Source organism: Canis lupus, chromosome 32, assembly GCF_048164855.1.
Source record: "Canis lupus baileyi chromosome 32, mCanLup2.hap1, whole genome shotgun sequence".
NCBI lineage: Eukaryota > Metazoa > Chordata > Mammalia > Carnivora > Canidae > Canis > Canis lupus.
The window spans coordinates 33,386,314-33,409,135 of NC_132869.1; the positions used below are offsets into that span (position 1 = coordinate 33,386,314).

General features: G+C 46.5%; 2 protein-coding genes across 11 annotated transcripts in view; one reads left to right on the forward strand and one right to left on the reverse strand.

Moving 5' to 3' along the window:
• INTS14 (integrator complex subunit 14) overlaps positions 1-5,838 on the reverse strand; it is a 35,340-nt gene extending 29,502 nt beyond the window's left edge. The window contains exons 1-3 of one of the 7 annotated variants that reach the window (XM_072809192.1): positions 5,733-5,803; positions 4,870-4,952; positions 826-1,109 (exon numbers count right to left, since the gene is read on the reverse strand). In XM_072809192.1, the coding sequence (XP_072665293.1) occupies positions 826-1,047 (222 nt within the window). In that variant the 5' untranslated portion in view covers positions 1,048-1,109; positions 4,870-4,952; positions 5,733-5,803. Of the gene's footprint in view, positions 1-825; positions 1,110-4,049; positions 4,073-4,869; positions 4,953-5,300; positions 5,357-5,732 lie in introns of those variants that run through there. The other 6 variants (XM_072809187.1, XM_072809188.1, XM_072809189.1 and 3 more) reach the window with 6 other exon arrangements.
• An 11,526-nt stretch (positions 5,839-17,364) lies between these two features.
• The window catches only part of SLC24A1 (solute carrier family 24 member 1), a 30,825-nt gene continuing 25,367 nt past the window's right edge, over positions 17,365-22,822 (forward strand). For all 4 annotated transcript variants that reach the window (XM_072809206.1, XM_072809205.1, XM_072809207.1 and 1 more), the window contains exon 1: positions 17,365-19,257. In XM_072809206.1, coding sequence (XP_072665307.1) covers positions 17,365-19,257 — 1,893 coding nt within the window. The remainder of the gene's footprint in view (positions 19,258-22,822) is intronic.

Below are 22,822 nucleotides of genomic sequence, written 5' to 3' on the forward strand. Positions count from 1 at the left end.
CATCTGTAAATCAAAGGCTATGTTACAGAGGAAACATAATTTTGAATTACTCTATTATATGGAAGGGCTATTTTTCATTTCTTCAAGTTTTATAGGAAAGTAGAAAAAATCAAGTGTTGAACTTAAAGACCTCGAATTTTAGGGAATGGGGAACTACATCATGACGTTTTCCTTCTCACAGCAAACTCCAGAAAACAAGAAAAGAAAATAAGGCAAAAACTCAGATCTCGAATTCATAACTCTACCAAAGGCATAATAAGGCCTACTGGTTGTGAATCTTGTTTTATTTATTTTTTTTAATTTTTTTTTTAATTTTTTATTTATTTATGATAGTCACAGAGAGAGAGAGAGAGAGAGAGGCAGAGACACAGGCAGAGGGAGAAGCAGGCTCCATGCACTGGGAGCCCGATGTGGGATTCGATCCTGGGTCTCCAGGATCGCGCCCTGGGCCAAAGGCAGGCGCTAAACTGCTGCGCCACCCAGGGTTCCCCTGAATCTTGTTTTATAGCTATACTCAGATATTACACCTGTAGACTTAACATTAGATAAACCCAAGTTCTACAGGGTCACTGGGTGACACGGTTGAGCATCTGACTTTCAGTTTTGGCTCAGGTCATGATTTCAGGGTTATGAGATCATTAGGCTCAGAGTGGAGTCTGCTTTGAGTTTCTCTCTCCTCTGCTCCTCCCCTGACCCCCAAATAAATGGATAAATCCTAAAAAAGAAAAAAATTCCAAGTTCAAAATATTCAGTGCAATATGATAACAATGTTCTCCTTCCTAAAAATCTGGACCCTGTACGTACAATAACTCATTCTTTTTGTACCTGAAGGGTGTTGTAATCTCTTGTGAAGGGAACCATCAGCTCCCAGAGTGATGAAAAAACCACCAGGGCTGTAAATTCAAGCTTGTAATTTGTGGCCATGTGCTCGAACAGCATTGTCAAACCATGGGCTGCTAGGTGCTTACGCTGATATTCCTCGGACCCTTCGATAGACACAGGTCGGGTCATGGAAAGGGATACATCCATTACCACCACTGTTGGCATGATGAAAATAATCCCAATGTTCCCAGTCAGAATTCAAACAGACAGCTATGAACAGAGAAATGCTGTAGAAAAGAAATATGATTAGGTCTTATATGTTACAGAGAGAAAAAAGTTTTTTTTTTTTCCACTCTAATTTTAACCAAACTTTGCAGATGAGTAAAGGCAAAACTATGATGAATTCAGAGGGAGGGGAACAAGCAGCTTAGTTCACAGTATGGACAACTCCTAGAATCTCCTGCTAAATGGCCACAAATCAAGGACCACGTATTTCTATTAAAAAATATATTAAATTCAGGTGGCCCTTGACTTTCATAATTTCAAAGTTTATACAACTTAATGTAACAGACATTCCTATATTGCCTTTCCAATAATCTATGAAGGAACATTTTTAGCTGTCATATGGTGGTGCTTTTTGAAAGCAACCTATTCTTTTTGGGCACCATCACTCTTAATACAGCAGTATTTGTGTGTTTGTTTCATTATCTTGTTACCCTTTTTTATTATTAAAATGAATGTAAATGTAAAAATGAAAGGGGTAGTAGAGTCATAATCCAAATTAGATAAAGCTAGGAATCATTTAAGCATGACAAAAGCGGTAAACTACTGCTTAGCCCGAGTAGTACGCACTGTACATAAATTGGACAACAGTGCTTTACTATGAAGGAAAAGAACAAAATTAAAGAGCACGTACGATAGCTGGCATGGTCTCATGAAACTGTGTATAAAAGTCAATATGCAGAGGGGTGCCTGAGTGGCTCGGTTGGTTAAGCGTCTGACTCTTGGTTTTTTTTTTCAATTTTTTTTTTTATTTATTTATGATAGTCACAGAGAGAGAGAGAGAGACAGAGAGAGACAGAGAGAGAGAGGGGCAGAGACACAGGCAGAGGGAGAAGCAGGCTCCATGCACCGGGAGCCCGATGTGGGATTCGATCCCGGGTCTCCAGGATCGCGCCCTGGGCCAAAGGCAGGCACCAAACCGCTGCGCCACCCAGGGATCCCTGACTCTTGGTTTTGAGTCAGGTTATGATCTCAGGATCCTAGGACTGAGGCTTGCATTGGGCTCCACACTTGGCACAGAGTCTGCTTGAGATTCCTTCCCTCTTTCCTTCTCTCTGTCCCTCCCCCAACCCCCGTTCATGCTCTCTCTGAATAAAATCTAAAAAAAAGTCAATATGCAGAAGAAATGGAAAAAACAGTTCTTTTAAATTATGGATTGAGAATTAGCATGAAGAAAACATTTCTGTTCTCAAAAATAAAGAGTTCAGATATACAGATCTGCTCGTGGGGACACAGTTTACTCCTACTGTTAATAAGCAAACTATAGTCTATTGACATTAATGAAATCTCATATGCTATAGATAAAAGACACATTTGTAAATATGAAAAATACTTATATGAAGTATCGGTAACTGAGAAAAGCAGGTCAGAGAATTGTATGTATATGTTAATTACAACTTCATAAAACTCCTATTGCATATACACAATTAAGGAAGAGTCTAGATGGACAAAACTGGTTGGAAACTAAATGCTCCCTAATTTCTTTTTTGGAACTCATGTCAAAAACACTTAACAGTGGCCAGACAGCTTGTTTCAGTAAAATATTCAACTGCAAATGTGTGATATTCTAAAATGCCATTTGCAAATAGCCTGTGGGGAACTCAGAATATAATGGTTCATGGAAGCAGTGTCATAAATGGGGGTCAGGGACTCAAGTAGGGAAAGCCTTTTTGGCACATAGTGGCCTGGGATGTATTTCAAATACAGTAATGCCTCATGTATCTAACGTCAATAAAGATTAAATGAGGGCTATAAATTACTTTTCTAGACTGTTTAGAATTCCAAAATGTCTAGCCATTTTTATAGTCAAAATTAAAATGTATATCCCTCTTCTCTGCCTCATTAAACACCATGCAAAACATAATTTACTCTTATGAGGACTTGGCATCACCACTCTAAACACCAATACCACCTGGCACCTTGTTACTCTGATGGGGTTTTTGTTTTTGTTTTTGTTTTTTTAACACCAGCATTCCCTGAAGTATGTTCTGCAGAACACGGTTCTGGAGAGTTGCGCCAAGAAAAATGAGTTCAGGTGTTAATAAAGATGCTGAAAAGTTCCAGAGCAAAGAAGCCAGTTTAATCTGCTAACCCTGTGTTTTTCATTTAACTCTTTTCTACATAATTACCATTAAAGTCCCATAAAACAGGGATTATGAACAACATATACAGAAACAATGCCTTGTATCCAAGGCATCCAGGCTGTTGTGCTCTGTTTTGGTGCCTTCTTTTTATGACCAATGTTTAGCCCATCAGCTTGCATCCTCCTTTCCTCTGTAATTCCCCGAAATCACCCTCTCTCTTTCTAATTTGCTGCGTCTTGGCTACTATGGGCTACAAAGCCAGGTAGTTGAGCTTGTTAAAACAGTGACCAAAAAATAAAATAAAATAAAAATAAAAAAATAAAACTGTGACCAAAGTCAAACTCTATGGGTTCTCAGAGCTTGTGGATTTCTTCTAGTGTCAAATAATGTATGGACTTAAGTGTATCAACTTGGTACTACTTCTTCTCCTCAGTCTTTTTTTTCTTTTCTTTCTGGGTCTTAGTTGTGCTGTTCAAGAAGTGAGGCCCTGTATAATACTGGTTCAACTATACATTTGACCATAAGTTCACTAAGGGACAGGGACTGTGTCAGATTTTGCCCATCAATGTCTCCTCAGAACCTATCACAGTAACTGGCACATGGTATGAGCTTGACAAATACTGGTAATGACTAACTACCCTTAATCACCAGATAGAACATTTTTTGGCAAAACATATGATGAGTTTTAACTGTGGACACCAGAAACACATTTCCTTCTCTTCTCTTCATTCAAGCAGGACTCCTCTGTCTCTGCCCACATATAGTATCCAGCTCACACGGTAGTCCCATTTCTACATAGAGGTCTGTTATTAAAGACCGGGACATGGGGATCCCTTGGTGGCTCAGTGGTTTAGCACCTGCCTTTGGCCCAGGGCGCAATCCTGGAGTCCCGGGATGGAGTCCTGCGTTGGGCTCCCGACATGAAGCCTGCTTCTCCCTCTGCCTGTGTCTCTGCCTCTCTCTATGTCTATCATGAATAAATAAATAAATCTTTTTAAAAAAAGATAAAGACTGGGACACTGGGGTAGTGCAGTCAGTTAAGCTGCAGACTCTTGGTTTGGGCTCAGTTTTGTGATGGGGGAGCAGAGATTGTGAGATCAGGCTCCACACCAGACTCCGTGCCCCAGCACTGAATTTGCTTAAGACTCTCTCTTCCTGGGGCACTTGAGTCGCTGGATGGTTGAGCGTCTGCCTTTGGCTCAGGTCATGATCCTGGGGTCCAGTCCCACATGGGGCTCCCTGCATGGAGCCTGCTTCTCCCTCTGCCTGTGTCTCTGCCTCTCTCTCTCTGCATCTCTCTGGGTCTGTCATGGATAAATAAATAAAATCTTAAAATAAATAAATAAATAAATAAATAAATAAATAAATAAATAAAATCTTTAAAAAAGAAAAAAAAGACTCTTCATTTTCTTCTGCCCCTCCCCACCCTTGAGCACAGGAGCACACTCTGTATAAACAAATCTTAAAAAAAAAAAAAAAAAGTAAGGTGGGAAGGGGTGCTTGAGTGACTCGGTTTTCCGGGGGGGGAGGGGGTGCGTTACTGCTTTTGGCTCAGAGATGATCTCAGGGTTGTGAGATGCAGCTGCGGGGAGGCTCCTTGCTGAGCCTGGAGCCTGCTAACCGCTGAGCCTGATTCCACTGGAATGTCTAGGGGCCTGCCCATTCCTGTTCGGGTCCTTACCTACTCTTATGTTTCTGTCTGTCTGATTTCCCTTGCCCTGATGATGAGTGCTTCCTGAGTGTTCTCTCCTTCTCTCTCTCCCCCTAAGAAAAACAGAAAACAAGGTTGGAGATCCTGGGAAGTACATCCTCAACTCTTAGAGGAGATTAGGAAAGAGGATACACAGATTTGCATCAGGTGTAAGAAAGCGCCTCTGGCCCAGGAGTCCGCAGAAACGCGAACAGGTGACCAGGGCGGGTGGTCCTGCCTTCCCTGCAAACCCCGCTGCCACCTGCCCGACGGGGGCCAAGTCCCGGGTTGGTTTCCAAGCGGCCGCGGCCTGTGCTGGAAGGACCCGCTCGCAGTCTGCGCCTGCCCGCCACGGTCCAGCGCTAATTTCTGGAAACACGACCTATTTCTCGGGCTAATTCTCGCTCTTTCCTCCCACGTACTCGTTTACGCAGTGCTGGGGGCGACCGTGGGCAGCCCCGCCGGCCGCCTGGCCGGGCCCCGACGCCGAGCCGCCTGAATGCACCTGCTGCCTCCCTCCCGCAGGGACGCGGGCAGCTCGGCTCCCTCGGGGCCCCGCCACCGCCGTCCGGCCCCCGCCCCCGCCCGGCCGCCGCCTCCGGGGCTCCCAGGGGCCCCTTCCCCGCGACGGCGCCAGCCAGCCTGGCCGGGCAGGTCGGGCCTGGGCCGCAGCCCACGACCCCGAGCCGCCGAGCGACGGGAGGCCGGGAACCCGGCCCGGAACTGGCGCCGCGCGAAGCGTCCTTCCCCGGCCCCCCGCCCCGCTCCGCCAGCTCCAGCGAGCAACGCCCGAACGACAGCCCGAGGCCCCCGCCGCCCCCCGCCGCCCCCCGCCGCCCCCGGCCGCCACTCACCGCGCGCCATCGCCGGCGCAGTCCGTCCGCGTCACCCTCCCGCCCGCACGCCGCGGCCGGAACCAAGAGGCTGCGCCCACGGAAGGGAAGCCCGAGCCGGTCTGCGCACGGGCCGGGGGCGGGGCTTGGAGGGCGGCGCGGGGCCGCTAGGGGGCGCGGCGGGGGCGCTGGGGGCCGCTAGGGGGCGCCCCCTCCCCGCGTCCGCAACCCCGGGCTCGGTGGTCGCGAGCCTCCCGCCCGCCCGCCCTCTCCCTTCGCGGGCTCCCCCCTCGCCCCCTCCCGCACCCGCCGCACCCCCCGCACCCCCCGCACCTCCGCGCTCCCGCCCCGCACCTGCGCCTGCTGGCGCCGCGGCCTCAGCCTCGCCCACGCGCGCCCCTGCCCCTCCTGAGCTCGCCCACTCACGGCCTCTGCAAACTCCTCTGCAAACGCTTCTTTAACTACTATTTTTCTTTTGCACTGTATTTTTTCTTTTCTTTTCTTTTTAAGATTTTATTTATTTGTTAATGAGACACACAAAGACAGAGAGGCAGGCTCCATGCAGGGCGCCCGACGCGGGACTCGATCCCGCGACCCCAGGGTCACACCCTGCGCCCAAGGCAGGCGCCAATCCGCTGGGCCACCCCGGGGACCGCAGCAACTGTATTTTTCTCAGCTGACCTGAGCCAATTGCTAAGCTGACACTTTCCTTCTGGGTCTCCCTCAGCTCGAGGCCCACGTTCTTCCCTCCACCCTTCTTTGAGGGACGCGCGGGAAGGTTCAGGGGGTTCTCCGCGCTCTGCCAGGTGCATTGCCAGGTGCATTGCCGAGGGATTTGCATGAGGCTTCCCTGCGAGGAGGCACCCCCGGCCCTGCCTGCCTGGCCTCTGGCCACCTGGTGTCCCCACTTCCAGGGTCCCAGCCTGTGCCCCATCCAGGGTCCTTGAAGGGGGGGCAAGAAGAAACTCTGTGACCACGGAGGGAGCCAGGAAATGCAGGCTGGAGTTAGGCCTGAAGGGATGCCATCGGGGCCTGGGTAGCTGTGGCTCAGACTCGGTCACGGTGTACCACCCGGATGGCCTGGGAGAACACAAAAAGGCCTCTGCCTCTTTTTCTTTCAGTCGGTGGGATGGGGTGAAGTGGGGGGTGGGTCAAGGAGGGAGGATGCTTTGAACTAAACAACCCAGTCTGTCGGACTTTTCACAGCTCGTTCTGTGGGAGAGTGAAGGTTCCAGGTGCTTGCAGTTCTCGCTCTCCTCCTGCTTATATCCAAGGAGTCGGTTCCTGGGAATGTCCACGCCAGCATCAAGGCCCAGGGACCTACAAGACTGTCTTTTTTTTGCTTCAGACCTTCTTTCCCTTGGGCAGCCCGGTCTGCACAGCGGTTTAGCACCTGCCTTCGGCCCAGGGTGTGATCCTGGAGACCCGGGATGGAGTCCCACATCAGGCTCCCTGCATGGAGCCTGCTTCTCCCTCTGCCTCTCTCCCTCTCTGTGCCTCTCATGAATAAATAAGTAAAATCTTAAAAAAACAAAAAAAAAAAACAAAAAAAAAAACAAAAAAAAAAAACCTCTTTCCCCAACGTGGCTAGCCTCACTGTCTCAAAACCATATTATGCTTGAACACAATGGGTCCCAGGGAAATAAGAGAGCATCCTGATTATTTAGTCATAGTTTCTAACTCTTCCTCCTCATGGGAGGGATATGGCCAAGAATGGGCAAGGGAGTTGTCTACCCAGCCCACGGGGTCACTGTTCTCCTGGTGGTTCTGGCTCGGTTCCATGGACTGATTCCTTACCTTCCCCAGTCCTAAAGCTTAAGTTTATCAGTTTGCTGGTGGGTGATCAGTTTTGGGTTAACCTAGTTCTAAATATAGGCTTTCAGGAGATTAGGGAAGCAAAAGAGCGATTTATTAAAATCAACTGGTAAAAGGTAACTGCCAAGGGGACTGCGTCACTTAGGGCAACTGTTAGGTCTTTCGTTTTTATTTGTCAATTATCTGTAGAATCTCATGAAAAATTGGAAGGTTGTACAGTGAATATAAAATCAGAGAACATCAACACAAAGACTTAGGAGGTCTTGCAGATGTTTTTCAAGCCATCGCTGGCTAATGAATGTTTTTTTTTTTCTCACTCCAGAGACCCTCATTTGCATGTTTCCACACACATGAAAGGGAATCAATAAATAACTTTCTTTGCAGAATCCATCATCCTTTCATTATTTATGTATTTATGCTCTGGAACAGTGGACCGCTGTCAACAGAGGCTTGGAAAGGCAGAGTGGGTTGGTCTCTACTCTGGCAAAGTAAAGGTTTCTAACAGAAGTACTCAGCCACCCACAGGTGCTAGGTACTGGGGCTCAGAAGGGAGTTCCACTAGCCACCCTTGTAGTATCATTCAGGACATTTTCACTGCTCTAAAAATCCTCCTTGTTCTGCCTTTTTATCCCTCCTTCTCCCCTGACTCCCAGCGACCACTAATCTTTTTATCGTCTCCATAGTTTTGCTTTTCCTGGAGTGTCATAGAGTTGGAATCATACAGTATGGAGCCTTTTCTTGCTTGATAATACGCATTTAAGTTTTGTCTGTTTATGGCTTACTAGCTCATTTCTTTTTAGAGCTAAATAATAAATATTCATTCCACTGTCTGAATGTACTACAGTTTGCTGAAGGACGTCTTGGTTGCTTCCAAGTTTTGGCAACTATGAATAAGGTTGCTGTAAACACTATTGAACAGGTTTTGTGTAGACATATGTTTTTAATTCATTGGAATAAATACCAAGGAAAGAGATTGCTGGGTCGTATGGTAAGAATATTTTAGTTTTGTGAAAAACTACCAAGGTGTCTTTGAGGGGGCCCTACCGTTTTATATTCACCATTCACCAGTAGCAGTGAATGAGAGTTCCTGCTGTTCCTCAGCAGCACTGGTGTTGTCAGTGTTCTCGATTTTGGCTATTCTAATAGGTGGGTAGTGGTATCTCACTGTTGTCTTAATTTGCAATTCCCTAATGACATATGATGTTAAACATATTTTCACGTGCTTTCTTTCCATCTGTATATCTTGTTTGGTGAAGGTACTATTCAGGCCTTTTGCACATTTTGAAATCAAATTGTATCTTTTTTTACTATTGAGTTTTCAGTGTTGTTTGTATATTTTGGATAACAGTCACTTATTGAGGGATCCCTGGGTGGCTCAGTGGTTTAGCGCCTGCCTTCGGCCCAGGGCGTGATCCTGGAGTCCTGGGATCGAGTCCCACATCAGGCTCCCTGCATGGAGCCTGCTTCGCTCTCTAGAGGCCTGTGTCTCTGCCTCTCTCTCTCTCTAATAAATTAAAAAAATCTTAAAATAAAAAGGAGCTCCCTTATTAAAAAAAAAAAAACAGTTATTTATTGAATATATTTTTTACCAGTATTTTCTCCCAGTTTGTGGCTTGTTTTGTATTCTCTTGACAATGAGGGACTTAGAAAAAATTTTAAAACCCTAAAAACCAATAGTTACAATACCATTATCAAATTTAAAATAATTAACAATAAGTCCCTAATATTATCAAATACCTGGATTTCAAATATCTAGGAGTCTCAAAAATATCCATAAATTTTACTTCAAAATATTTTTTTAATTTTTAATTTTTTAAAGATTTCTTTCTTTTATTTCAGAGAGAGAGAGAGAGAGAGAGAGAAAGTGCACATGCATGTGCGGCAGGGAGGGGCAGACGGAGAGGTAGAGGGAGAGAACCTCAAGCAGACTCCATGTGGCATGGGGAGCCTGATGCAGGGCTCAATCCCAGGACCCTGAGATCATGACTTGAGCCAAAATCAAGAGTTGGGTACTCAATCAACTGAGCCACCCAGGTGCCCCACCCTTTTTTTTTTTTTTTTTAAGATTTATATGTTTATTTTAGTGAGAGAGAGTGAGTGGAGGGGAAAGGCAGAGGAAGAGAATCTCAAGTAGACTCCCTGCTGAGCTTGGAGCATAAGGTGGGGAGAGGGAGGGTTGATCCCACAGCCCTGAGATCATGATCTGAGCTGAAGTCAAGAGTCAGACACTTAAATGACTGAGCCACCAGGCACCCCTAAATTTTACTTTTTAAAAACTTTGGTTGTTTGAGTCAAGAACCAAGACCCAGGCATTGCAATCTCTGAAGTCTCTTGGCATCTCTAGGTTCTCCCTCCATGTCTTTCTTCCCTTGCAGTGTGTTTGATGAAGAAACTGTGACCCCTTTTCTTTTCATTGCTCTCAATCTTCTTCAGTCTTTCCACAGCATTTAAGAAAATCACAAAGCTTCTCTATACTTTAAAATAATAGACTCACTGAACAAAGAAGGGATTTTATTCAATTCCAATTCCAGTTAATTTCATCTCTGCTCTATAAATAGGGGTGAGCCTTACCCACTATTGGTTCCCAAGGGTCTGGCATGTAACACAGGGTATGCATTTATGGAAAGAAAAGGAAGTAAGAGATTATTCAGGAAAAAAAAAGTCAAATGGGAAAGCAGAGAACATTTTATATTACATTTGTCTAAGAAAGTAGAACTGAACTTCTTTATTTGGGACACCCTTTCCTTTGAAAAGCTTTACAAACTAAAAATTTAAAGACTCCTCATGATCTGGGCCTGCATCTATCTTGCCAGGCTCACCCCTTACCTTCTTAAAACTCGGCAGCATCTTTCAATGAGAAAGCAGATAAAGCAAAACAAAACTAGTTTTCATTCTTTCTTTTTTTAAAGATTTATTTATTATTTTAGAGAGAGACAGTGTAAGCACACATGCACGGTGGGAAGAGGCAGAGGGAGAGAGAGAGAGAGAATCTCAAGCAGACTCCCCACTTAGCAAGGAACCTGAGGACATGGGGCTCAAACTCCATGGAGCCCAAGGCGGGGCTTGAACTCATGACCCTGAGGTCAAGACCTTAGCTGAGATCAAGAGCCAGAGGCTTAACCCATTGCACCACCCAAGTGCCCCTCCATTGACATTTAGATAGATTTCAATTTTCACTCTTACAAGCAATGCTGGAATAGGCCCTATAGATATTGTGGGGAGGGTTTTCCTCTGACTGAAGTGGGAAAGCACTGGAAAGTTTAGAGGAGGAGGGACATGATCTGACTTACAGTTTAACACAGTCTCTTGTGGCCACTGTACCGATTGATAACTCAGTGTCTTTATGAGCACTGGATATTACATTTTTTAGTCTTTGTCAACTGATAAGAGAAAAAACAACTCACTGTTGGTATTCCCCTGTAAAAGGATTGACACAATGAGTTTTCCTTAATAAGCTCTTTCCCATTTACTTAGTGGGGAGTTGTTCATTTTACTGGTACTAGATTCCTGTGTAGCCACACTGAGGCCCTCTGCTAGTGCCTGTCTGACCTCTCCTCTAGACCCCAGGCACCCCCTCTCCTCCGCCCCGGGTGGGCACCTCAGAACACCAAAACCCTGACTCTGAGAACCGCTACTAACCTCAAACGTCACCCATTGCAGCTCCCTGCCTCCCTCCCATGGCAGCTCCCTGCCTCCCTCCCATGGCTCCATCCACTGGCTTAGATAAATGACGTGCTGCTATGGGATGTTTGGGGGATTATTTTGCTTATTCCCACCAGTGACAGCTGTGTAGCCAGCCATAGGGGCGCCTGGATGGCTCAGTTGGTTAAGCATCTGACTCTTGATTCTGGCTCAGGTCATGATCTGCGGGGTGTGTTGATCTACTGCCTTGGGTTTCGCCCTCAGCGGGGAGTCTGTGTCTCTCCCTCTCATGCTCTCTCTCTCTAAAATTAAAAAATAATAGTAATTAATAAATCTTTTTTAAAAAGTATCCTATAGGGACGCCTGGGTGGCTCAGTGGTTGAACATCTGCCTTCAGCTCAGGGCGTGATCCCGGGGTCCTGGGATCGAGTCCTGCTTTAGGCTCCCTGCATGGAGCCTGCTTCTCCCTTGGCCTGTGTCTCTGCCTCTCTCTGTGTGTCTCTTATGAATAAATAAATAAAATCTTTAAAAAAAGTATCCTATGAACAATATAGTATAAACAATTAAAACAATAGGCACAAAAGGTCTTGGGCTGTGACAGTTCAGTACCTACAGATCCAAGTGCTTCCACAGGTTCTCACTATAAGTCTTCCATCACCTTCACATAGAAAGAAGCTCTACTTTTCTGGTTGTGCAAATGAGGAACCTGACTTTGAGAGACTTTAGGAGACTTGCTCCGGGTCAGGTATGTTACTTTGTTAGATGTCGCAAGGTAGTACCTGTAGGTCAATTTCAGCACATGTTGTTTACCTTTTAATATTTTTAAACTGTTTTACATTGGAGTGACTAGTGATGGATCATTCATTCTCTGTCCGGACATAGCCCTCATTACTCTCTGCTGACTTTGAATAGAGCTAATTTAACTTGATTTTATTCACCCAGGCTCTGAAGGCATTTGATGTTGCAACCCTGGCCAAATCTTGTCTACTTTCCACCCTGTGACTGTAGGATCACTATCAACTCCTGATGTGAACCCAGAAATAAACTAGCCTCAGCCCCAAACCCTCCATATCAGGCGCAAAAAAAAAAAAAAAAAAAAAAAATCTCATTCCCTCTTCCTCCTGTTCGAATAGATCCACGGGACAGGCCTTGAGCTGCAGAGGGGAGGGAAAGACCTCCGTGCTGACCTGGGCAGCTGCTAAACCCTGCCTCCCTCCCACGGTGACATTTCCTTGAGGGTCAGAACCAGAACTGCCCTACCTGTCGCGCTGCCCGGTTCGGGGGAGAGTATAAAACGAAGCAACTTCGTAGAACAAAGTAGATCAACTTTCCCACCTCGGTGGTGCTGGATTTTCTCCAGCATTTTGTTTCTGAAAGGCCATAAACGTTTATCTCTGTGAGTGGGCATTTCCTCCCCACTTTCCCACCGGGCTGTGGAGGTCAGACACCCCATCTCTGAGCGTCTCCTCCCTGGGATGTACCTTCTCATTCCATCAACAAATATATTTGTTGGGTGCCAGACACTGTTCTGGGCTCTGGGGATTCAGTCCTGAATATACAGGCAAGGCCCCTGTCCTCCTGGAGCTCACTTGCTGGAAAGAGATGCAGACTCGAGTTGGGTGATCACTCTAACATGTACACAGTGGCAGTGTGGTCACTGCTGTCCCTCCAGGAAGCTGTGATCTCCTAAAGTGGAGTACAGACACTGTTGATATTTTACAGATTCATTTGCTTTGTCTTCACAACAAGCCTACCAAGCAGGTAGTGTCGTTATCACCCTCCCTGTACAGGAGGAGGGATTTACAGCCGTTGAGAGGTTAAAGAACTTGCCTGGACTCAGCCTGCCAGTATGGGTGAGATGCTTCCACTCTTGGTTGAGCAGCAGACTCTCCTACAGCCTGGTAAATCTCAAAATGTGCCACAACCCCGCGAGGACAAGAGAGAAGGAACCAGGCTCAACCCCAGCACATCAGATTTAGGTTAGGTGCTAGAAAGAACTCCTTGGTAACAGTTATAAATATATGAGAAAAGGAATTCCTTTTCTGGAAATGTGCTCCTCTCCTGAATTTCCTGTATGGGACAAATAGCATGGTAAGAAATAGAGGCATTATTCTAGAAAAAAAAAAAAAAAGATCTCTCATAGTTTCACCTTATGAATTGGGTTCCTTTTTCCATCTTTTTATTTTATTTTTTTTAAAGTCTAATGTGGGTCTTGAACTCATGACTCTGAGATCAAGAATCTAATGCTTAACCAACCAAGCCACCCAGGTACTCCTTTTCTTCCCATCTTTTTGGGCCAGATTGAGGCTTTTAGCTGGGGTGAGAAGGGAAGTAACTAAATCTGGTTTGGCCTGCAGCAGCCTCAAGGCAAGGATGTGGTGACCAGCAGAGGTCAGCCCCCCTCTCCGTGCTTCCACAGGGGGGTGGGCACCCCTGTGTGCTTCAGCAGGGGGAGCTGAGTACCTTCTTACCCCTACAGGCCACTCTGGATAAAGTAGGGCAGGGGTGAAGCTGTGAGGGATTACCTGCTTTTTCAGATGAGAACAATCAAAACTGCATGGGATCTGTGTACCTGGGGGAAGACAGAGAGGGAAGGGAGCAGTCAGTAAGTATCAGGCTGAGCAAGGGGATTAAAATGGGCTCCAGGCCATGGGTAGAGTCGTGAGTTCCCATTGCCTCACCCTTCCTTCATTTCAACACCTTCGGCCCTGAGCTGGAGACATAATTCCTTGGGTATCTAGGGATTTCCCCGCTTCGCTCTGCTCTTGGGAGATCCATCAGTGCCCTCCCCACCAAGGATTTCCCTTGGGCCTAATAAAATATCTTTCACGTGCCAAATGCCTCAAAGTTTATTTTTTTTTTTAATTTTTATTTATTTATGATAGTCACAGAGAGAGAGAGAGAGAGGCAGAGACACAGGCAGAGGGAGAAGCAGGCTCCATGCACCGGGAGCCCGACGTGGGACTCGATCCCGGGTCTCCAGGATCGCGCCCTGGGCCAAAGGCAGGCGCTAAACTGCTGCACCACCCAGGGATCCCCAAATGCCTCAAAGTTTAAAGTATTTCCCCCACACCCCTTCATCTTTTAAAATAAACTTTATTTTTTAGAGCAGTTTTGGTTTCACAGTGAAATGGAACATAGATATTGCCTCATTTTTAATTTTGATTCTCACGTCCACCCTACCAAGAGGCAGGAGTGGTAACACTATCTCCACATTTACATTTAGGTTACATTTAGAATCACACAGTAACAAACAGAGCCTGGTGTTAACTGAGGTCTTCTGATCTTTTAAGCCCCAGGCACTTTCTCTTGGTTCCCTCTGAGCGCCTTCAGAATCTTTCCAGATCTTTCCTCTCCCACCTCCAAGCATGGGAACCTTGCACCATCTCTGATTCCTAGAGCTTAGAACCAAGTTAGAGAAGTTTCCCCAGTTTCCCTGTTGACTGCAGGGGGCCACGGAGAGCCCATCTGTTTCCCAGGTGGCAGGTCCACCCTCTCAGGCTCTGGCAGGGGTGCTGGGACTCAGAACTTGTACAATGCCCTGATAAGCTTCTTAGAGGCGGGTATTAGCAGGGATCGGATATTCTTCCCCCGAGATGCCCTTCACACCCGACCCTGCCTTGAATTAGGATTCCATCAAGGAGCTGGGGTCAGGAGAATGGGGTGTTCCTTGCTGTCCAGCTTCAGACTTACTCTTGGAGACCCTGGATGCTGACAAGTTTCCAGAATCGAGAAGACGCTCACTCAGATGCCCAGATTTGAAGGTAAATGAGGTGATTAGGTAGGAAGGATCGGCTGGGGTGTTGTATCATATACAATACAGGCACACCAGAGAGAGACCCTCCCAAGTTTCTTTAGGAGAGTCAAGTGGGCTTGCTACAGGGCTGAGTTTAAGGCGAGGGACAGGACAGCTGCAGGGAGATGATGGGAAGACAGTTACAGGAATCAAAGACAGAGAAGGAAATGTACTTATTCTGTACTTCTTCTTTTGCTTGTTCCTTTTTTGCGTTTTAAGACAAATGCATTTGTGTCTCTAATCAGTGTGGCATGCTGTCCAGCTTCAGATCGGGGCATTAGAAGGCTCACCTGCCCCGCCACTCACTAGCTGTGTCATGTTGAGCGAGTCACAGCTCCTCTCTGCATCTCAGTTTCTTCATGTCTCAAATGGGGAGTTGCACTAACCAGTGTCTGTAATTTCTTCTACTTTTAATGACCTAAGAGTCTATGAGTTACTTATCTTATGCCTAGTATATTCGTTTAAAAGCAAAACCACTGATTTCTTTTTTTTTTTTTTAAGATTGTATTTATTTATTCATGAGAGTCACACAGAGAGAGGCAGAGACACAGGCAGAGGGATAAGCAGGCTCCATGCAGGGACCCTGTTGCGGGACTCGATCCCAGGACCCCAGGATCATGACCTGACTTGAGCCGAAGGCAGATGCTCAGCCACCGAGCCACCCAGGTGCCCCAAAACCAATGATTTCTAGTTACTGTTTTATAGTATTCTGTATTCATTAAATAGAGATTTAATAAATATTTACTTGGGCTGGCTGGGCCTCAGTGCCTTTAGAAATTGAGGATTTTTTTCAGAGCTTTTCCTGTTCTTCTTCCCGTCTTGAAGAATATAAAATTAAACCTTTATATTAAATCATAAAATTAAAATTTTATTTAAAATTGACCCTTACGTAGCACTTGATTCTGTACAAAACTTCTCATAGACCTTATGTGTTTTTTTTACTCTCTTACCATCCCTGTGACATAGGTGTTACTGTTACTATCATTATTCTATTAACATAAATTAAATTTAAACTTTCATGAAATGGCAGAGGTTAAAAAGGTTAAACAGTTAAACTGAAGATCAGGATATACTGAAAAGTAAGCCTCCCTGGGGTCCCTAACCTCAGTTTCCCTTCTCCAGATGTCCTTCCAGGGATCACCTTTGCATAATCAACACATATGTTATCCTGCTTATTTCACGGATGAGGCAGTGAGGTTCAGTCTGCCCAGGGTGGCACATCTGGAAAGCAGCAGGGCTGGAAATCCAGGCCTTAGACTCCATCCTCCATGTTCTTCCCACCACACCAACTGTCTGGGAAGCATTGGGACATTAACTTTGTCCTCTCTGGATGATATGGTGGAATTTTTTTTAAGTCGGCCTAAAAACAAAAATTGAAAAAACACCCACAAGGAGCCTTGATGTTCTTAGCACTGCCTTCCACTGCTGCCTGTTTTTGTCTAAAGCTTAAAATCAGGGATCCCTGGGTGGCGCAGCGGTTTAGCGTCTGCCTTTGGCCCAGGGCCCGATCCTGGACACCCAGGATCGAATCCCACGTCAGGCTCCTGGTGCATGGAGCCTGCTTCTCCCTCTGCCTCTCTCTCTCTCTCTCTCTCTCTCTCTCCCCGTGTGTGTGACTATCATAAATTAAAAAAATAAATAAATAAATAAATAAATAAATAAATAAATAAATAAAGCTTAAAATCACATCTCCTGGGAAACCCCAGGTGGCTCAATGGTTTAGCACCTGCCTTCGACCCAGGGCATGATCCTGGAGACCCAGGATCGAGTCCCATGTTGGGCTCCCTGCATGGAGCCTGCTTCTCCCTCTGCCTGTGCCTCTGCCTCTCTCTGTCTCTGTGCCTCTCATGAATAAATAAATAAAATCTTTTTTTTAAAAATCACATCTCCTTATCTTCCTCCTGCCTTTGACCAGGTGAGCTCTGTGGCCTGGGGCACCAACTATAGATGACTGAGCTCCTGGCACCTCAGGCTTAGACTTGAGGGGCGCTGGCTGATCTCTTGCAGGGATCCCAAAGAGGGTTGGGTAGACCCAGCTCAGGAACTGGGCGCGCCTACACAGCACAGAGGACCTCTACTACTTTTTCCCAAGACCGGGCATTTTTCTCTGAAACAGGTAGTAGGGGTAGTTTTGCTCCAACACAAACAACTGCCTCCTAGCACAAAGGCCCCTGCGTGAATTGTCATCACTCTTTTGTAGGTGAGGGTTTGATGGATTGTAGCTCTCCTTCTAGGGGCAAATAACCTTTTTTTTTTCTCCCCCTCTCTAGGTTTGTGGGTACCCCCTGGCTGGGCTTCATGGAGAAATCTTCACTGATAACCAACCTGAATCCGAGAACAGACCCCATCTTTCCATGGACAGAATGAGGGGTCTTCTGTAACCAGGCATAACTGGCCATCATGGGGAAATTGATCAGAATGGGAACACGGGAGAGGCGGTTACTCCGGCCAAAGCGTCTACATTGGAGTCGCCTCCTCTTCCTGTTGGGAATGTTGATCATCGGTTCCACCTACCAGCACCTGAGGAGTCCCTGGGGCCTCCCCTCATTGTGGGCAGCAGTCTCCTCCCAACATCCTGTAAAACTGGCCAGCCGTGACCTCCCTAACAATGAGATGATGATGGTGAGCAGTGACCCTCCAAGAGCTAGCTCTGAAATGGAGGGTGACACACTGGTGCCCCAAGCTACAGTGGGCAGGGGTGAATCAACAGTGGAGAATACCCCCAATCCACCCAGAAGAACAGCCAACATCACTCCAACAATACCCAAGAATAACTACAGTCCAACAGAGGCAGAGACAGAAAGAAGGAAGGAAGATACCACAACCACACCCCGTAGAGTTCTGAATCATTACACCCCAACTTCAAGCAGGCCAACAGTAAAGAATTATACCCCAACAACACCACCCAAGGGAGAAATACAGAGCTACCACCCAACTCAGGCCGGGGGAAAGGTGAAGAAATACACCCCATCTCCACTTAGTAGAATAGTAGGCAATTATGTCCCACCCACACTCATGACAGTGACAAAGAGTCATGGGATCACCCCCAAAACAACAGTGAAAGACAGTGAAACTATGACAACCACTAAAATATTAGAGACCAATCCCTCTAAGAGAATGGTAGAGGAAAACACCCCAACTACCCTCAAGGGAATAATTAATAACACCCCAACTTTCCTGATAAATGACATAGAAACAAACATCTTGACTTCTCCAAGGAGTATGATGGAAAAGAACACCCTGACTACCACCAGAAGAGTGGACGATAACAGATCAACCAAGCCCCGGATATTAGTGGGAAAGAACAAGCTGACAACTTCCCTGGGAACGGTCCTGGAGCACACCACAGTCATCTCTGAGGGACATGTGACAATAGAAACCACAACAGGCAGTAGTAGCCCAACAGAAACCAAAGCTTCCACTGCTACCTGGAGTGTTAGTAATCCCTTGTTTAGAACCAGCGCATCCACCATTGGAATTTCCTCTGCCACCCTCTGGGGGCTGGCCAAGAAAGCTTCCATGGCACCCAGGACCTCATCAACCTCCGAGGTCAGGGCAAATCCAACCATCCAGGTCCATCATTGTGTGGTTGTGGAACCAGCCCCGGCTGTGCCCACCGCCCTCTCCCCCAGCCTGACAACAGCCGTGATCCCAGAGGCACCCAGTTCCAGTCCCTCAGCACTTCCTCCTGGCTGGCCAGATCTTCACTCCAAGGCAGAGTACCCCCCAGACTTGTTCAGCATAGAGGAGAGGCGACAGGGCTGGGTGGTCCTGCACATCTTTGGCATGATGTATGTGTTTGTGGCCTTGGCCATCGTGTGCGACGAGTTTTTTGTCCCGGCCCTGGGTGTCATCACAGATAAGCTACAGATCTCTGATGATGTGGCAGGGGCCACCTTCATGGCTGCTGGAGGCTCTGCCCCCGAGCTCTTCACCTCCCTCATTGGCGTCTTCATCTCCCACAGCAACGTGGGCATTGGTACCATCGTGGGCTCCGCTGTGTTCAACATCCTCTTTGTCATCGGCACCTGTGCCCTCTTCTCCCGGGAGATCCTCAATCTCACGTGGTGGCCCTTATTCCGTGACGTCTCTTTCTACATCCTTGACCTGATGATGCTCATTCTCTTCTTCCTGGACAGCCTCATTGCCTGGTGGGAAAGCCTGCTGTTGCTGCTGGCCTATGCTTTCTATGTGTTCACCATGAAGTGGAATAAGCAACTCGAGATCTGGGTGAAGGAGCAGCTCAGCAAGAGGCCAGTGGCCAAGGTCATGGCTCTAGGGGACCTCAGCAAGGTAAGAACAGTCTGGCTCAAGTTTCTGTAGCCCCTTTGGGGCAAAAGGCTGAGGAGAAGCCGGTGACTGAAGAGTGGAAAGTGCTGGGTCAGACCTCAAGAGATAGGTGCTCTGGTTCCCTTTGCTATTCATTGAACATTTAAAGTCCTATTTTTTGCCAGGCACTTTGCAAGAGTGACCTTGGCTCAGCTCCCAATCACCCAATGGTTATTATCATGATCCACCATTGGCAGGGGAAGAAACTGAGGCCTAAGGAAGTTAAACTACTGTTCAAGGTCACACAGCAAATAGATAGTGGAGCCAAGATTTGAACTTGGGTTGGTCTGATTGGGTCTTTGGAAATGACATTTGAGCTGGGCTTTGGAGAATATCCAAGGAGATATCAGGCAGGGAAAAATGATAATCTCTTCCATGTGCATGGTGTTTAGGGTTTGTCTAGCACCTTCACTTTCATTTAATCCTTTTGTTCACATTCCAGATTTGTTGGAGCTAGTGGCTTGGATGGGGTCTGACAAGGGGGAGGCTTTCTGTTTTTGATATATCGGAGAAGATAACAGATCCAGTCATCCATTGACAAGCCAGCCTTGGGTGCAGAGCCTGCTCTCTTGTCAAGTTGGAAGCCAGACACCAGAGCTCCAAGGACCCTGAGGCTTTCTCTTGGCTCCAGAAATATTTTTTAAGAATTTCTTTGCCCCCATGAGGGACCTTCCTTCTGAGTTTATATTGTGTGGTTCAATTACCTGGAAGATGAATTTAAAGTGGGTAGTCATTTCTGAAAATTCATCTCAAAGTTTTTGTTCCTTGACTCTAAAGTGAAGTACCCTAGGGAACACAGACCCCTGTTTCTTTCCTGCTCCTAAAGGGTGAATTTTGGCAAAGGTTGGCTCTCAGCCTGCCTTTTTCAAGTTTCAGAGAAGCTGCTGGTATGAGCAGAATTTTGTGTGCAAAGAGTGGAAGAACTTAACCACTTAATCTAGAGTAATTTTGATGAGTGGGTAGGATGGAAACCAAATTCAGCAGCATGTCTGGGAGACAAGAAAGATGAAATATACTTCTTTTAGGATTTTTGAGGCAATGTGGGATTCTGGTGAGAGCACAGGACTAGGAGTCAGGAAATCTAGGTTCTAATCTGCCTCTGCCTCTAACTGTGTGACCTTGGATGAGTCCCTTCCCATCTCTTGCAGAAATGACAGAGTCCAACTAGTCACCAAAAGATCCTGTCTAACAATCATTGTCCAAGTGAGTTTAATTCTGGTTGGCTTCGCACAGTGGTTATTTGTCAGGTCTGGTCAACTGAGCTCCAATTGCCATATTAGCAGATGGCCTCCAAAGGAGACATGTCCTACTCAAGGTTATACAGCAAGCAGGTATCCGGACTGTAACGGGGACCCAGTATCCTAACTCCCCATTCAGTGCTATTTCCAATCAGGCTACTGCTACATGGAGCCAGAGGCTTAAAAAAGAAAGGAAGGCTCAGAGCATGACATCATTGAGTATGAAGACACTGGGCCTCCCTCCTAATGACATCCTCAGAGCACACCTTGCTGAGGGTGGCCATGAAGCTTGGTACGCTCTACTCTGTGAAAATCAGCATCTAACACCTTGATGCCCCACAGGCCAGTGGTTTTCAAAATGCTCTGACTTGCCTCCCAGTCCTTATCAGTAATTCTGTTTTTATTTAAACTCTAAAAATTCCAAATTTTCCATTTAGTGAGGGCTAGACCATCAAAGCGAAGCTTGTCAAGCAAGTGAAGCATCATCATGACTTCAAAGGAAAATCTGTAACCTACTTAAGAGACTCTTCTAGGGCCTTAGCAGCAGTTCTTTTCCAACCGGTGAGAGGGGTGCCAATCACAACTCTGTTCTTATTTGTTGAAACAAACCCAGTATGAATTTTAATTAACAGCATTATTAAACAACAACAACAACAACAAGTTGAATTACTGGCTATCCTTTAAAGTAAATATGTATTTATTTCAAATAAAAAATCTAGGGGTGTCTGGCCAGCTCAGTCGGTGGAACACAGGACTCCTGATCTTGGGGTTGTTAGTTTGAGCTCCACGTTGGGTGTTGAGATGCTCAAAAATAAAATCTCTAAAAAAATAAAGTAAATTAAATTAAGAACCAATAGTTAGTACTTCCCAGCACTAACAACCCCTCACTAAAAATTAGTCCACATAACAAGAACTATAACTATTTTGAAGTGATTTTTAAAACATCTGGATTTGGATTGCACCTCAGGTTTCTAAAAAGCCAGGGAGAGCAGTGAGGGGCGGGGGAGAGATCTGTCTTTGCTTGTATCTTTATGTCTGTGTTTGGCTGGCCTACACCTGTGACCTGGTCAGAGGGAGACAGACTGAGGGCAAGCCATTCGGTTTGGAAGTCATGCAACAATTCTCTGGAAATCCAATCTCTGATCTTGTAAACTGTGTCAGCATTCGTTTTTGCACTTTGTGTGAGAGTGCATGCTTAGCCCTGTACACTGTTTACTTTATCATGAAAATGAACATACCTTGCTCTCTCATTCATGTTGACATATTGACTCACACCCTGCCCTATGAATGGTTCCCCTTTTTGAGCATCACCCCAGGAGAGCAGGGGGCCAGGGCAGCAGCTTCTTCAATCAGCTGTGCTCCAAAGTGAAGAAGTCAGAGAGAAGTGGAGCACGACTGGACAGAGTGGTGGGGGGCCAAGGAGGGAAGCTGGGGAGGTGAGGTCAGAGCTACAGGCGTTTGAGAAGTCTGAGCAGCAGGAAAAGAAGTGGAGGGCAGTGTGAGCCAGCTCCCTTTGGAGAGAAGCAGGAACAGGAAAGGCTCTGGGCCTCTCGCTCTCTTCCTCTCTGTTGCCGGCCAGCCAGGTGGTGAGGCATGGAGGGGGTGGCTGGGGTATCACGCCCATCATTGCCACTGAATGGGGAAACAATCTTTGTAGCTCCCAAAGAAGTGAGCCAGGGGTCTTGTCTAGCAGGAGGTGCATAAGTATTTGGTACTGTTTGCTCAGGAAACCCTAACAGTTCAGGGGCTCCAGTGTAGAGAAAGAAGGGAGTGGGCAAGGAATCTTTACGTATGGAGGGCCTATTCCATACACACAGGATCTCAATAATTTCTCATAAAAGCCCTACAAGGATAGATTGTAACGTCCATTTTGCAGATGAGGAAACTGAGGCTCAGAGAGGACCATTAACTCAGCCAGTTACATAGCCTGTTGATGGTTCTCACCACTGGTGATGAGTTCACCACTCATGATGGTTCACCACTCGTGAAGCTGGATTTCTGTTCTTTTTTTTTACATGAAGATTTTATTTATTTATACATGAGAGACACACACAAAGAGAGGCAGAGACATAGGCCGGGGGTGAAGCAGGCTCCCTGTGGGGAGCCCGATGTGGGACTCGATCCCACCTGAGCCAAAGGCAGATGCTCAACCACTGAGCCACGCAGGGGCTCCTGTATTTCTGGGTTTTAACCCAGGCTCCACTGCAGACTGCCCCTGTTGCTCTGGACAAGCCAGTGCAATTCAACAAAGTGCTTAAATGAAAAGCAGTGTGGGAAAAAGATTGTGTCCT